This window comes from Saccopteryx leptura, chromosome X (genome assembly GCF_036850995.1).
Source record: "Saccopteryx leptura isolate mSacLep1 chromosome X, mSacLep1_pri_phased_curated, whole genome shotgun sequence".
In the NCBI taxonomy this organism is placed as follows: domain Eukaryota; kingdom Metazoa; phylum Chordata; class Mammalia; order Chiroptera; family Emballonuridae; genus Saccopteryx; species Saccopteryx leptura.
This window is the reverse complement of record NC_089516.1, coordinates 71,519,503-71,535,148: the sequence shown is the minus strand read 5'-3', so window position 1 is coordinate 71,535,148 and position 15,646 is coordinate 71,519,503. Positions and strand designations below refer to the sequence as shown.

The 15,646-nt window shown below is 36.9% G+C and overlaps 1 protein-coding gene across 4 annotated transcripts in view; it reads right to left on the bottom strand.

Moving 5' to 3' along the window:
• Window positions 1-15,646, bottom strand: part of LOC136386101 (vascular endothelial growth factor receptor kdr-like) — a 276,217-nt gene that overhangs the window by 162,923 nt on the left and 97,648 nt on the right. For all 4 annotated transcript variants that reach the window (XM_066357427.1, XM_066357429.1, XM_066357428.1 and 1 more), the window contains exons 4-6: window positions 12,099-12,226; window positions 1,185-1,344; window positions 256-392 (exon numbers count right to left, since the gene is read on the bottom strand). In XM_066357427.1, coding sequence (XP_066213524.1) covers window positions 256-392; window positions 1,185-1,344; window positions 12,099-12,226 — 425 coding nt within the window. The remainder of the gene's footprint in view (window positions 1-255; window positions 393-1,184; window positions 1,345-12,098; window positions 12,227-15,646) is intronic.

Sequence of the window (15,646 nt, the reverse complement as noted above, 5' to 3'; positions counted from 1 at the left end):
AAGCAAAGAAAATCTTTATGAAGAGCTGGCACTTTTCCTTCACTTCTACTTTACATATGCAACCAATGAACTATGATATGGGACAAAGTGAAATGCAAGTCCCTCACAAGATTGGCTTCCTTAAATGCAGCAGCTGCTTGTTATTCAAATTTGAACTTTGCTTGGTTCTTGACCTACAATAAGGACTGAGTAGGAGTGGCAGGGATAGATGAGGGGCAGATTTGTGAATGTTTGGAGGAGGGACAATGTCCTTACATCTTGCCGATTAAAAATCCAGTTCAGTTTGATTCGTCCATTGAATGTGGTTTCTGCAACACATTGCAGTAAAAGGGTGTCTCCCATTAGAAGTCTCTGGTGGTTGTATCTGATTGAGATATTTTCTCTCCTGGTTTCTGGAAAATAGATCAGATGGTATAATGATACTGATGAAAGCATGAGACAAAAATCTGGGTTATGGAGTACTTTTTAGAATCCTCAATTTTTCTTTTTTCTTATAGATGGAAAATGTAGACTAAAACCAAACACTAAGATTCCATGATTCAGAAATTCAGAAACCAGTAGATAAGAATTTATATAAATTGTATCAAGAGGCTTGGTGATGGTAGAAAGATTATCTTCCTACTTCTTGAGGATTTTTAGTGAGAAGGATTTTATAATCCTGCTTAGGAAATTGTATACCCAATTTAATAAACTATCCCTCCGGACATTTTTCCTCTTAATGGTTCTAAAGCCTTTAAGCCCTTTTATGCCAATTTTGTTACATTTCTGAATTCTCTGAGCAAAAGGTCTTCCTGAGTTAGAAGCCGATCTTTACTTCTATACAAGGGCAGCAGTAATATAAAGTTATAAGAAATCTATCATTTAGCCACAATATGTACCATCATTTCATAGTTTTGCAAGGATAATCTTAGAAAAGCTGAAAATTTATTGCTAGATACTGATAAACAATTGATTTTATGGATCAACTGATTAGGCAACTGAAAATAGTCCAAGAGAGTAAAGTAACAGAAGTTAGTGTGTTTCTACTGAGATACATATAGTTCTTAAAATAAATTCTTAGAATGCTTTAGTTATTAAATAATATGGAAGAGACTATAGCTGAAGTAAGGTTTATAAAAATAAAAAATTGATTATTAGGAGCAGCAGGATCCCATTTCCTAACTTAAAAGCACAAAATCACATACCTAGACGCTGTGGGAGATAGAATGACCTGTGTGTCTTCCCATTAACTTCGGCTACGCACTGGAGTATGCTGCTGTAGAAGTGGTAAGAAGGTTGAGTCACAGTGAAGCCTTTCCGGGGGTCCCAGTTTTGGCTTACATAGGTGAATGTGACAGGTTGTAACTGCAGGGCAAGCCAAAGAGAACATAGGAGACATAAATGTAAAGTTTCTGCTAGTTGTCAGTGCCATGTCCAAACCATCTACTTCTGAAGCCACAGAGAGGAGTGGTCTGTTCTCCACATGTCCCACCCAATATTTCTCTCAAACTGAGTCTGTGCTGCTTAACCTTTGTTTCCTTCACAGACGTTAGCACTGTACTGGGCTCAGAGTGGATAGTCTACCAATGATAATTATATTAGTAAACTCTTACACAATACTTACTATGTACCATCCACTATATTAGCTCATTTAATCTTTAAAACCACTCTATGAAAGAGAGATGGGAATAGCAGTGAAGTAGGCAGATGCAAAGACTCCCATTCATACCACCAAACTGAATTACAAATTAATTTAGGAACAGTCATCATGAAAAACCAACTCTAAACTACAATAACAGCTCTCAAATACCAAGGAGCAAGAAGAAGCCACACTAAGCCTGGTAGGGAGTGCAGAGGAGCTGTGGGTCTCTCCTGCTTACAGGAATGGAGGGGGGTGAGGTTGGAAAAGAGCAGAAAATATTGCTCACAGCCACTTGCCTGCGGACGTGGGAATGAAGTGTGTTGAAAGGGCTGGCTAGTCTTCCAAAACAAACGGGGAGAGAGAAAGACAGATGGTGAGGAGCAGAGGAATGCAGGGGATGACCTGAGAAGCTGACTCATCCAGTGCTAGAGGTGGCCATAGCTGGGGAAGGGGTTGATCCTTCCACACAAAACAAGACTAAAATAGTTCTGGGTGACCCATATCCAGACATCTCTCCAGCTCCAATCAGCACAACAAGACACAGCTGAAAACAAGAAATGGGGAGGAGGGGCAGTAACTCAGGTCAACATGGAGATCTGAGATACACCTCCCCCTACTGAAGCTGAAAAACACCCCACCCCAAGAGAGAGTAACTGGAAGATCAGGTCTTCACAGTCTCAGGTTACATCCACCACATTCCTGGATACAGTTTCAAATAAGCTCCCTGCTGAGATCAGTAAACAAGACTACCACGTGTTAAGGAAATTAAGAAGAAAACAAACAAATCAAGACTTCAAAGTAGCTCTACTAGAAAAGCCAAATCCGAAAGTGGATTACAAATAACAGCTGATGACAACTAAAGAACACCTAGAAATAACACAACTAAAAATTGGAAGCAGACAACATGAAGCCTAGACTCAACCAGTTCTACAAACAGTACACCCAAACACACAGACATAATGAGAAGACAGAGAAGTGCAATCCAAATGAAACCACAAGAGAAACCTCCAGGACATGAATTAAGTGATATGGAAATAACAAAACTTCCTGATGTAGAGTTTAAAATAATAATTGTTAGGATGCTTAGAGATCTTAGAACAACAATGGATGGTCATTATGAACACCTAAATAGAGAAATAGCAAGTATAAAAAAGGACATTGAAATATTAAAAAAGGATCAGTCGGAGATGACAAATACAAAGTCAGAAATGAAGACCACAATGGAAGGAATTAAAAACAAGATGGATGAAGCTGAGGATTGAATCAGTGAGGTGGAGGACAAGTTGAATAAAGGCATGGAAGTAGAGCAGAAAAAAAAAAGAGATTCAAAAAGTCTGAGAAAACTCTAAGAGAGCTCTGTGACAACATGAAGAGAAATAACATCTGCATCATAGGGGTTCCTGAAGAAAAAGAGAAAGAACCCTAAAGGGTTAGAGACTTTGGTCATTCATATCATAGCTGAAAACTTCCCTAAATTAATGGAGGAAAAACTCTCACAACTTGAAGAATCACAGAGAACTCCATTAAAGAGAAATCCAAAGAAACCTACACCAATACACATCATAATTAAAATACCAAAGCTAAGTGATAAAGAGAAAATATTAAAAGCTGCTAGAAAAAAAAATATCACCTACAAAGGAGTCCCCATAAGGATGACATCTGACTTCTCAACAGAAACACTTGAGGCCACAAGGGAATGGCAAGAAATATTCAAAGTAATGCAGAACAAGAACTTACAATCAAGACTACTTTATCCAGCAAGGCTATCATTTAAAATTGAAGGAGAAATAAAAAGCTTCCGAGACAAAAAAACAACAACACAAAAACCTCAAGTAATTCATTAAAACCAAACCAATGCTGCAGGAAATGTTAGGGGGCCTATTGTAAACAGATCAAAGTAGGAAAAGAATATAGCAAAGAGAAATACAGTTTTAAAGAATAAAATGGCAAGAAAGAACTACATATCAATAATAACCTTAAATGTAAGTGAAATAAATGATCCAATCAAAAGACATAGGGTAGCTGCATGGTTAAGAACACAGGACCCGTACATATGCTGTCTACAAGAGACACACCTTGAAACAAAGGATGCACATAGACTGAAGGTAAAAGGATGGAAAAAACATTTCATGCAAATGGAAATGAAAAAAATGCTGGGGTAGCAATACTTATATCAGACAAAATGGACTTTAAAACAAAGGCTATATTAAGGGATAAAGAAGGCCACTACATAATGATAAAGGGAGCAATCCAACAAGAAGATATAACCATTAAAAATATCTAAACACCTAATATAGGAGAACCTAAATATATAAAACAGACTTTGATGGATATAAAGGGTGAGATCACAGCAATAGTATAATAGTAAGGGATTTCAATACCCCACTAATATCACTAGATAGATCCTGAAGAAAGAAAATTAACAAAGACTTAAAGGACACACTAGATCAGGGGTCTCAAACTCGCGGCCCACGGGCCGCATGCGGCCCGCCGAACAATTTTGTGCGGCCCACAGACTAATCCACGAAGTTCAAAATATTTTGGATAAAATTAAGTAAGCCTAGGGGCCTACTTGTATTTTTCATTTCTCTAGCATCCTAGCTAGATATTAGCTTAGTTAACAGCAGTTGTGATGCAAACTACAGTTTCTGGTTGTTTTGTGACACTGAGTAAACTGCATGTATGATTGTGCTTGTTGTACTGATTTTTTTTTGTTTTCAACTGCAGTGAGAAAAGTGTTGCGTAACAGTTGTCTTTTGTAGACCTAGTACGGCCCGCCGAACGGCTGTGATCTTGCTCTGCGGCCCACATGCTGAGTTGAGTTTGAGACCCCTGCACTAGACCAACTCGATTTATTAGATGTCTTCAGAACATTTCACCCTAAAGCAGCAGAATATACATTCTTTTCAAGTGCTCATGGTACATTCTCTAGGATAGACCACATGTTAGGGCACAAAAGTGGTCTCAACAAATTTAAGAAGATTGAAATCATATCAAGCGTTTTCTCTGATCATAATGGCATGAAACTAGAAATCAACCACAACATAAAAACTAAAAAATTCTCAAACACATGGAAACTAGATAGCAGGCTATTAAAGAACGAATGGATTAAGAATGAGATCAAAGAAGAAATAAAAAAATTCCTAGAAACAAATGATAATGAACATAAAACAACGCAAATTTTATGGGACACAGCAAACGCAGTACTGAGAGGGAAGTTCATAGCTATACAGGCATACTTTAAGAAGCTAGAAAAAGCTCAAATAAATAACTTGACCCTGCATCTAAAGGAACTAAAAAAAGAACAGCAAGTAAAGCACAGATATAGTAGAAGGAAGAAAATAATAAAGATCAGAGCAGAAATAAATGACATAGAGGCTAAAGAAACAATACAGAGGATCAATGAAACCAGGAGCTGGTTCTTTGAAAAGGTAAACAAGATCAATGAACCTTTAACTAGACTCACCAAGAAAAAAAGAGAGAGGATTCAAATAAATAAAATTAGAAATGAGAGTGGAGAAATAACAACTGAAACAACAGAAATACAAAATATTGTAAGAGAATACTATGAAGAACTGTATGCCAAAATAATCAACAATCTAGATGAAATGGACAAAGTCCTTGAAACATACAATCTTCCAAAAATCAATCTGGAAGAATCAGAAAACATAAACAAACAGATTACAACAAATGAGATTGAAACAGTTATCAAAAAACTCCCAAAAAATAAGTCTTGGGCCTGATGGCTTCACAAGTGAATTCCACCAAATATTCAAAGAAGAACTAACTCTTATCCTTAAGCTATTTCAAAGAATTCAAGAGGAGGGAAGACTTCCAAGCTCCTTTTCTGAGGCAAGCATAATTCTGATTCCAAAACCAGGCATAGACAACACAAAGAAAGAAAATTATAGACCGATATCCTTGATGAATATAAATGTTAAAATACTCAACAAAATATTAGCAAACCGGATCCAGCAATATATGAAAAGAATCATACACCATGATCAAGTGGGATTTATTCTGGTGCGGCAAGGCTGGTAAAATATTTGCAAATCAATCAATGTGATTCATCACATAAACAAAAGGAAGGACAAAAACCACATGATAATTTCAATAGATGCAGAAAAAGCATTTGATAAAATCCAGCACCCATTCATGATCAAAACTCTCAGCAAAGTGGGAATACAGGGAATATACCTCAACATGATAAAAGCCATTTATGACAAATCCACAGCCAACATCATACTCAATGGGTAAAAATTAAAAGCAATCCACTTAAGATCAGGAACAAGGCAGGGGTGCCTTTCACCACTCTTATTCAACATAGTCCTGGAAGGCCTAGCCATAGCAGTCAGACAAGAAGAAGAAATAAAAGGCATCCAAATTGGAAAAGAAGAAGTAAAACTATCATTATTTACAGATGATATGATATTGTATATAGAAAACCCTAAAGTCTCAGTCAAAAACCTACTGGACCTGATAAATGAATTCAGCAAGGTGGCAGGATATAAAATTGACACTCAGAAATCAGAGGCACATTTTTACACCAATGAACTGTCAGAAAGAGAAATTAAGGAAACAATCCCCTTCACTATTGCAACAAAAAAAAAAAAATAAAGTACCTAGTCTTTAACCAAGGAGATTAAAGACTTGTACATAGAAAATTATAAAACATTGATAACGAAATCAAGAAAGATACAAAAAAGTGGAAGCATATACCATGTTCATGGTTAGGAAGCATAAACATCATCAAAATGTCTATATTACCCAAAGCAATTTATAAATTCAATGTAATACCAATTAAAATACCAATGACATACTTTAAAGATATAGAACACATATTCCAAAAATTTATATGGAATGAAAAAAGAACACGAATAGCCTCAGCAATCTTGAAAAGTAAGTATGAAGCTGGATGTATCACACTTCCTGATATCAAGTTATACTACAAGGCCATTGTACTCAAAACAGCCTGGTACTGGCATAAGAACAGGCATATAGATCAATGGAACAGAACAGAGAACCCAGAAATAAACCCACAGCTTTACGGTAAACTGATATTTGACAAAGGAAGTAAGAGCATACAATGGAGTAAAGACAGCCTCTTTAATAAATGGTGTTGGGAAAATTGGACAGCTACCTGCAAAAAAATGAAACCAATTTACACATTCATAAAAGTAAACTCAAAATGGATAAAAGACTTAAATGTAAGCCATGAAACCATAAGCATCTTAGAAGAAAACATAGGTAGTAAGTTTCGACATCTCTCGCAGCGATATATTTACTGATTTATCTCCATGGGCAAGTGAAATAAAATACAGGATAATCAAATGGGACTATATCAAACTAAAAAGCTTTTGCATAGCTAAGGACAATAAGAACAAAATGAAAAGACAAACTACACAATGGGAGAACATATTTAGCAACACGTCCGATAAGGGGTTAATAACCAAAATTTATAAAGAACTTGTAAAACTCAACACCAGGAAGACAAACAATCCAATCAAAGAATGAGCAAAAGAGATGAATACACACTTCTCCAAAGAGGACATACAGGTGGGCAATAGGCATATGAAAAAATGCTCAACATCACTAATCATTAGAGAAATGCAAATTAAAACCACAATGAGATATCACCTCACACCAGTCAGAATGGCGCTCATCAACAAAACAACACAGAATAAGTGCTGGCGAGGATGTGGAGAAAAGGGAACCCTCCTGCACTGCTGGTGGGAATGCAGACTGGTGCAGCCACTCTGGAAAACAGTATGGAGATTCCTCAAAAAATTAAAAATTGAACTATTTTTTGACCCAGCTATCCCACTTTTAGGAATATACCCCAAGAACACCGTAGCACTGTTCCAAAAGGAGAAATGCACCCCCATGTTTATGGAAGCATTGTTCACAATAGCGAAGATCTGGAAATAGCCCAAGTGTCTGTCAGTGGACGAGTAGATTAAAAAGCTTTGGTACATATATACTATGGAATACTACTCAGCCATAAGAAAGGATGACATCGGATCATTTACAAGAACATGGATGGACCTTGATAACATTATATGGAGTGAAATAAGTAAATCAGAAAAAACTAAGAACTATATGGGACATAAAAATGAGACTCAGAGACATGGACAAGAATGTGATGGTAACCGGAAGGAGGAGAAATGGAAGGGAGGAAGGAGAAAAAGGGGGGAAGGGAGGGGCACAAAGAACTGGATAGAAGGTGATGGAAGACAATTTGACTTTGGGTCAGGGGTATGCAACATAATCAAATGTGAAAATAATCTGGAGATGTTTTTTCTGAACATATGTACCCTGATTTATCAATGTTACCCCATTAAAATTGATAAAAAAATAAATTTAAAAAACAGTCTATGAGGTAGGTATTGTTATTACTCTCATTTCTGAGATGAAGTTCATAGGGGATATCTTGCTCAACTAATTGTTTATCATTGGATCGAATGATAAACATAAATATTGAATATCAAAGTTTAGCTCTCTTCTATTAGAGTATGTATGGAGCCAAAAAGGCTATGCTAAGATTCATTGGGCATTCTTTTTTTATTTTTGAATTACATAATATTTTATTTTTATTATTTTAAATTGAATTCTATTGGTGTGATACTGGTTAACATAATTTTACAGGTTTCAGATGCCCAATTCTACAACACATCTCTGTACACTGTATGGTGTATTCACCATCTCCCACAAGTGTTTGTCCATTACCATTTACCCTGCTTATACTCTCCTCCACCCCGCCCCTGCAATCACCACACTGTTGTCTGTGTCCATGAGGTTGTTTTGTTGTGTTTTTTTTTGTCATTTTTTGCTCTATCCTTCCACCTCCCTCACCCAACCCTGTCCTTCTGCCCCTGCCCCGCAGCTGTCAGCCTGCTCACTATGTATCAGTGTATGAGAGAACAGCAGCTGTCACTCTGTTACTATGAGTGGTTTGTGGTAAGGACATGTAAAAAAAAACTTAAAGGTACTTAGTGGCCCAAGTGTAGTCTATTTGTAGCTGGTACTTTCATTCAGTCAAACATTTAATATTTAGTATCTATTCTGTGCTAGGCACTAGAGATCCAGGTGGAAAAAGCACAGACTGAGTGCTTACCCTCAACTCATATGTTTCTAAACAGATCTGGATTACTGAATCTTCTTTAGGTTGATATGAAGTAATACATACCAACTGAAAACATTTTTCAAAAATATGAGAGAAAATAGACAAAAAATAATAATAATGACCTATAACCCAGAAAGAACCACCAGGAACAATGAAACATTTACTTACAATCCTTTTTCTATGTGAGTATACATTGTTACTATATAGCTGTACTTATAAATCAAATACAATTTATCTATTTTTCTATTTTAGATTATATTATTATGTTCTCATGTTATTAAAAACTCTGCATAAACAATTTTAATGGTAGTATAATATTGGTTTTTATTATTTATTTAACTATTTTTATTAGGTATTTATAATTTTTTATTTTGTTATTTAAAATAATGTGGCAACAAGTTTCTTTATATTTAAATATTTTCTTATTCACTGGATAAGATCGTGAGATGCATAATTATTGGGTCAAAGTGTACAAACATTTTCCAGGCACTTGAAACATTTTGCCCAAGTCCATCACAGCAAGAATATACCACTTTATATCCACTGGTATATCCTAAGTCAAATTATATATGTCCTTATAAAAGACAGGAGAAGACATACATAGAGACAGAAGGGAGGAGGTTATGTAAAGACAGAGGCATAGATCAGTGTTATGCAGCAACAAGCCAAGGAATAGAGGGAGGAGCCACCAGACACTGGAACTGACAAGGAAGGATTCTCTTATAGAGCCTTCATTGGGAGCATGTCCCTACCAACAATTTGATTTTGAACTTCTGGCTTCCAGACCTATGAGAGAATACATTTCTTTAGTTTTAAGCTACTTACTTTGTGGTCATTTGGTATGATAATTTACTATTATTATGTTTGGACAGTGCTAGGCACAGAGTAGACTTGGTAAATGTGTTGGACTGAACTAAATATTGAATTTGACCTCAGGATGAATTCTGTTTCCTTCTTTCATGAAGTTGGGGTTAGTTACTGTTACCATTGGGTAAACTCCCATGAATATATTGTTGGCTTTCTTTCAACTGAAAATCATTTCTACTGAAGCTACACTTTAAGGAAATGAACACTCTTCTCTCTCCTTCACATGTTAAGTGTCACTGAAATCCAGGGATGAGACTGACACACAAGAATGGGAATTTAAACACCTATTGCATCTTGTGAAGGCAGAGCAGGAAGTAGAAATATATAGAGAAGAAATCTAATTCCAGTCCTAATGACTATAATGATACAGTACTTTAACCTATACAAACGATTGCATTTTACAAGGCATAATCCACCTTCAGTCTTCTAACTGGTTAAGGATCATTATCCAACTTGCACCCTACGTTTCCTAATTCTTAGTCCAGAACTGCTGTCTTTCTGTGGACTTAAGGAAACTGACTTGATTCTAGAGAGTAACTCAAGAGCTATTTACAGTGTGATAAAGACCCTCTTATATCTTCTTCAGGGGCACCTTTTTAATCTACCTCTCAGATCATAGTAACCATGCTTCAGGCTGGAAATGGTGTCTAAGAGTTGAGACAAGGCCTTTAGCCTATAGCTCTTTATGGCAGCAGTAAGTTGAAATTTTTTCAGAATACAATGAGATAATAAAGAAGCTAACTTGAACTGTGGGAAATGATTGTAATTAGAAAAGAAAGTAGAATATTATGGGTTGATTCTTTGAATTCCTTCTTAGTGGAAGGGGAAGAATGAGGATACAATGAGGTTACCTACTCTAATTAAAGTAACTAAGTTCTTAGGAAAAAGCAAATCCTGGTTATACTTCTAATCTCATAGCCTTAACACATCCTCTGGAGGTAAGATGGCTGCCTACTGGGGTTTAATTTTAGAAAAGGATGTTTGAAATTTGACAGGTCAGTCCCTTCTCCACCTAGCAAAGAAAAGAGACACAGTGACTCCAAGCCCCACTGGAGGCTAGCCTGCAGAAGAGGAAAAAGAGTCCTGGTGGGTGGGCCAGGACACCATCCTGTTATTAAGGAGAGATAGAATGAACTGGGCAGTCAAGCACAAAACTCTAAATCAGAATGCATCCTCCTTGCTCCACCCATCTTCACACACCACTGCTTCTTTCTGGATGAAGTCTCAAAGACAAGGAGAACCTTCCTGTTCCCTTTAGAAAGAGCCAATAGAATGCCCCAATGAAGAGTGGGAGCTGATGGTTCAGTGGAGGGAAGACAATGTCATGGACTTGAGGACTTCTCTTCTGAGTATATAATGAACTTTCTAACAACCTTAAAGGCAGAAAAGCCTGGAAAGAGGAGAGTTTACCAATCAGGATAATGTGGTCTTCGGGGAGTGAATAATGGACTCTCAGGTCTTGTGGAACTTGTTAGATGTTAAATTCTTCGGTCCCTGGGCTTTTTTTACCTTCCTATGCCACATAAGCTGTTGCTACCAGTCACAATTTCCTGGCTGACCCATATCTCAGCTTTCACAGTTGTGCTGACAGAAGGCATTGGGAAAATACTGATACTCTCTCTATAGAAGGAAAGTGAAATGATGTTTGCCTGCTGCTATGGGACATTCACAGCTTTTTCCTAACAAGAAAATAAGAAAGGACTTGGCAGCAGAGAAACAGTATATCCAGGAAAGGAGCACAGGTAGCCTTCCAGCCTGATGAAGGTCACAAGGATAATATAATTGGAATACTAGAAAGGAAATCAGAACATCTGATTTTTAGTTTTGACTATAACCCTTAGGAAGTATAGACCATAAGCAAGCCCTTCCTTTTCTCTAAGTCTAAAATCCCTCATATGTAAAATGGAAATAATAAAACTAGCTCTATTCACTTTATAGAGTAGTTATGTGTGAAATTCAATGGAGGTGATATACGTGAACTATTTTAATATTTGTAATAATGATATGCAGTTATGGATGCTGAGGGCTTTGGTGGATGTGAAGGTGATCTACAAGGGACATATGCTACTCCATTCATCACTAAGATTGATTTAACTAATCAAGTCAGATTAGGAGGGTTGCCCTTCTTTCTCCTTGTGTATTTCTCTGAAAATTATTCACCCTTTTCTGTGATTTTAAGAAAAACAAAGACTCTGGCCCCAGGCTTCTGGACATGGACAGCATTTACACACAGTCCACATGGAATCTTACAGGACATCTAAGCATTCATCACCTTTCCCTGTAGTTTTTATAAACATCTCATGGTGACACTGATCCATGGTAAAATGTTAGCATGTCTGTTTGTAAATGCTGCTCCAAAGAGTCAGACATGACACACCTGGAGCAAGTACCAGAAATGAGACTGAAATACTGTACCCTATACTCTTTATATTTCATTATCTAGATAGCAGCAAATCTTCTGTCTGAAACTCCAATAATGCAACTTACCAACTGAAGCTTGACATTGACATCAGGAGAAGTAACCCGACATGGCACAACTACCTCTTGGGTTCCAATAAACACAGTGATCACCAGTGGCATATCATAGTAGGTTTGCACGAAGACCTGGTTGTCATCTGCAGGAGTGAGAAATCAGACTAGAGTTGGTATTGTCATCAGAATAAGAGTCCATAGTTCTTATATGACCCTTGGAAATCATTATATTTAGCTCTTTCATTGCATACAACAAAAAACTAAGGTTCAGAGAAGGAAAAGAACTCAACAAGGGATACAGTCAGGACTTGGACTCAGGTCTCCTATCTTCTAGACCAAAATATATATTTTTTTACACAAGAGCCAGGAAAAAAACACAAGTCTGTTCGTAAAGGTCTGTAAGAGAAATCCATTCAATTAATATTACCTATTGAGTCATATGATACAAGTCAAATTTCTCACCCAAATGATAGTATTTCTAACACATCAAAATTTCTTTCATTTAAAATGTCTATTTCTTTTCCATGTAAACTGTTTTAAAACCATATGGGTTCCCTGCACATAATGACTGTAACAACCATTTCAGTTAACATTCATAGTGATTAATTGATTAAGCATATTATATTTGTATATCCAGGATAATTGTTTACTTGAGTACTATATCTCTTATACACACCAAAATAAAATCACTACTATCCTTTTGTAAAAAAAAATGCATTTGAATGACTATAGGCACTCCAGTTACATCTGCTTTGCCTTTCTACAAGAGATCTCAGACTCAATCCATACATTTATATGGGCAGATACAGTGTGGGCACTTCTCATATGTAAGTAAGCAGAATATAAATCTGAAACTAGAACATGCTTAGAAAAAGTGAGTCTTCAGTTGTAAATCTTGGAAAATAATCTTAGTTGGCATATATTTATACTACCTCAGTTTCCCTCTTCAACTGGACTTAATATTAGTAAATTTCTCATTCTGTACTTGGTCATTACATTCTCGCAAGTACTTTCTAAATACAGGCCTTGGCCAGTTGGCTCAGTGGTAGAGCATCGGCCTGGAGTGCAGGAGTCGGGGGTTCAATTCCCGGCCAGGGCACACAGGAGAGGCGCCCATCTGCTTCTCCACCCCTCCCCCTCTCCTTCCTCTCTGTCTCTCTCTTCCCCTCGCAGCCAAGGCTCCATTGGAGCAAAGTTGGCCTGGGCACTGAGGATGGCTCTATGGCTTCTGCCTCAGGCGCTAGAATGGCTCTGGTTGCAACATACCAATGCCCCAGATGGGCAGAGCATCACCTTCTGGTGGGCATGCTGGGTGGATCCTGATCGGGCGCATGCGGGAGTCTGTCTGACTGCCTCCCCATTTCCAATTCTTTTTTATATAAGAAAAATTATTTTTTAGAATTAATTTTTTAAATATTTAAAAATAAATAAATAAATTCAAAATACTGTATAAGACAGATTACAAATTCTCTTATCATCTTCAATTTCTCTTGTTCTGTAATGTAGGTTCATCCTTCAACTCTCTGTCTTTCTCTCTACAATCTTTATTCTTCAGTAACTGTAGCCCTTTCAACTAGAGATCATACTATTACTTTATTTATACTCCAGCAACTCTCTTCAGCATCCAGCCAGTTTCTATCTACAGTTGTCTGGGCTGAACTATAACCATTTGACCCTACATGATACAAGCTAAAACATATTATATTCTGTACTGAAGCCCTTTCTAATTTCCCATGCATTTTAATGGCATCAGAAGCCTCTCAGTCACACAGGCTGCAAGTTTGAAACTAATTTTGCTTCTTCTTGTAAGGTAGCAAATAACATATAATAGTAACATTAACTTTTGGTTTTACCTATTTCTCAGATTATGCTGCTAAATCCAGGTAAAATTCAGTTTGTCAATATTTGAATCCAAGGAAAGTGGGTGGGGAAAGAATGAGAGGGGACAAATTATGTGATGTTTGATCAGGGAGGAATGAGAAGGAACAAGATTGATAATAAAGGGCAGAGTAGATAGTGCAAAAAGGAGAAGATGATGACTTCTGGAGTAGAATGGAGTGAAAATAAAAACAAAATTTGTTCCAGGGAACTGGGTTCAAATAAAAATAAACTTAACAATGCTTACTCTAAAACAAAGTTGTTATTATATTACAGGTTTAGGCAAGATACATCCATCATCTTCATTAATTATCATAACAATTAATAGTGATAGGAAGAAACTAAGACTCAGCAATTTTACATAGATAACAGAGACAGAGCCAAGACATGTGATATATACTTATCAGTTCCACCCATCTCTGGGAACTTCAAGCAGGTGTTAGCATTTACAATGCCATATCTTAGAGTCAAAAGGGTTTTGAGAAGTGAGTGAAGAAGCAAATCACTCAAGTACAGTCTAGTTCTCAGTCTGATCATATAAGCTACAGATATTGCAGCAGCCATGAAGAAATAGTGCCTATTTATCTGGAGAACATAGCAAAAATGTATGCATAATATACCCCTACAGTGGTATATATGAGCCGATCACAAACAGGTATCTGGTATTAGCAGTATTTCTCTGGATATATCTCCTCAGGCGAATGCAACAAAAATAAACAAATGGGAATACATCAAACTATAAAGGTTTTGCACAGTGAAGGAAGTAATCAATGAAACAAAAATACAACCTACTAAATAAAAGAGGGTATTTGCAAGTTAAATATATGGTACGAAGTTAACATTCAAAATATATAAAAAAACTCATACACTCATCATCAAAAAAAATAAAGAGATAAAGAGAAAGGAGGAAAGAAAGATAGAAGAAAGAAAGAAAGAAAGAAAGAAAGAAAGAAAGAAAGAAAGAAAGAAAGAAAGAAAGAAGAGAGAAAGGAAGGAAGGAAGGAAGGAAGGAAGGAAGGAAGGAAGGAAGGAAGGAAGGAAGGAAGAAAGAAAGAAAGGAAAGAATGAAGAAAGAAAACAAACCAATTAAAAAAAGGACAGAGGACCTGTTTGAGGAGGTATTTCTCCAAAGACATGCAGATGGCCAAAGGACACTGTGGGTCAGATAAGTTTGCAAATATGATGTATATGTTTGCTTGCTTATAGTTTGCACTGGGTGTGGGGGACAGGCTGTAAGCAGGCAGGGTCCTTATAGGCTAAGGCTTAGTTTTAAGATTAGGCCTTTCCCACCCTTTTAATCCTAAATTTTTTTCAAAACTAAGCTTTTCCCCACAGCCTTGAGTGTTGCTTAATGTGGAGTGGTATACTCTTATGAGGAATCACATTTTGCCTCAGATAAGTGACTTTATATCAGCGATTTCCTTATTTGTATATTGGCTTAAAAGTTTTGATTTGTACACTATAAAATAAGACAGATCAGGGTTTTCTCGCTCAGTTCTTGCTATTAGCATTGCAAGGAGAGGCAGCCAAGATGACAGAGTGCTGAAGGAGAATCCAGTTTGTGCAGAGTTTGTGCAGAGTAGGAGATGGAGAACAGAGGTGAATAAGGCTGGTGAGGTACAAACCTTTGATTCTAGGAATACTCGGATGAGTCAGTGGCTTTGGGAGCCCTGAATGGAAAGGGA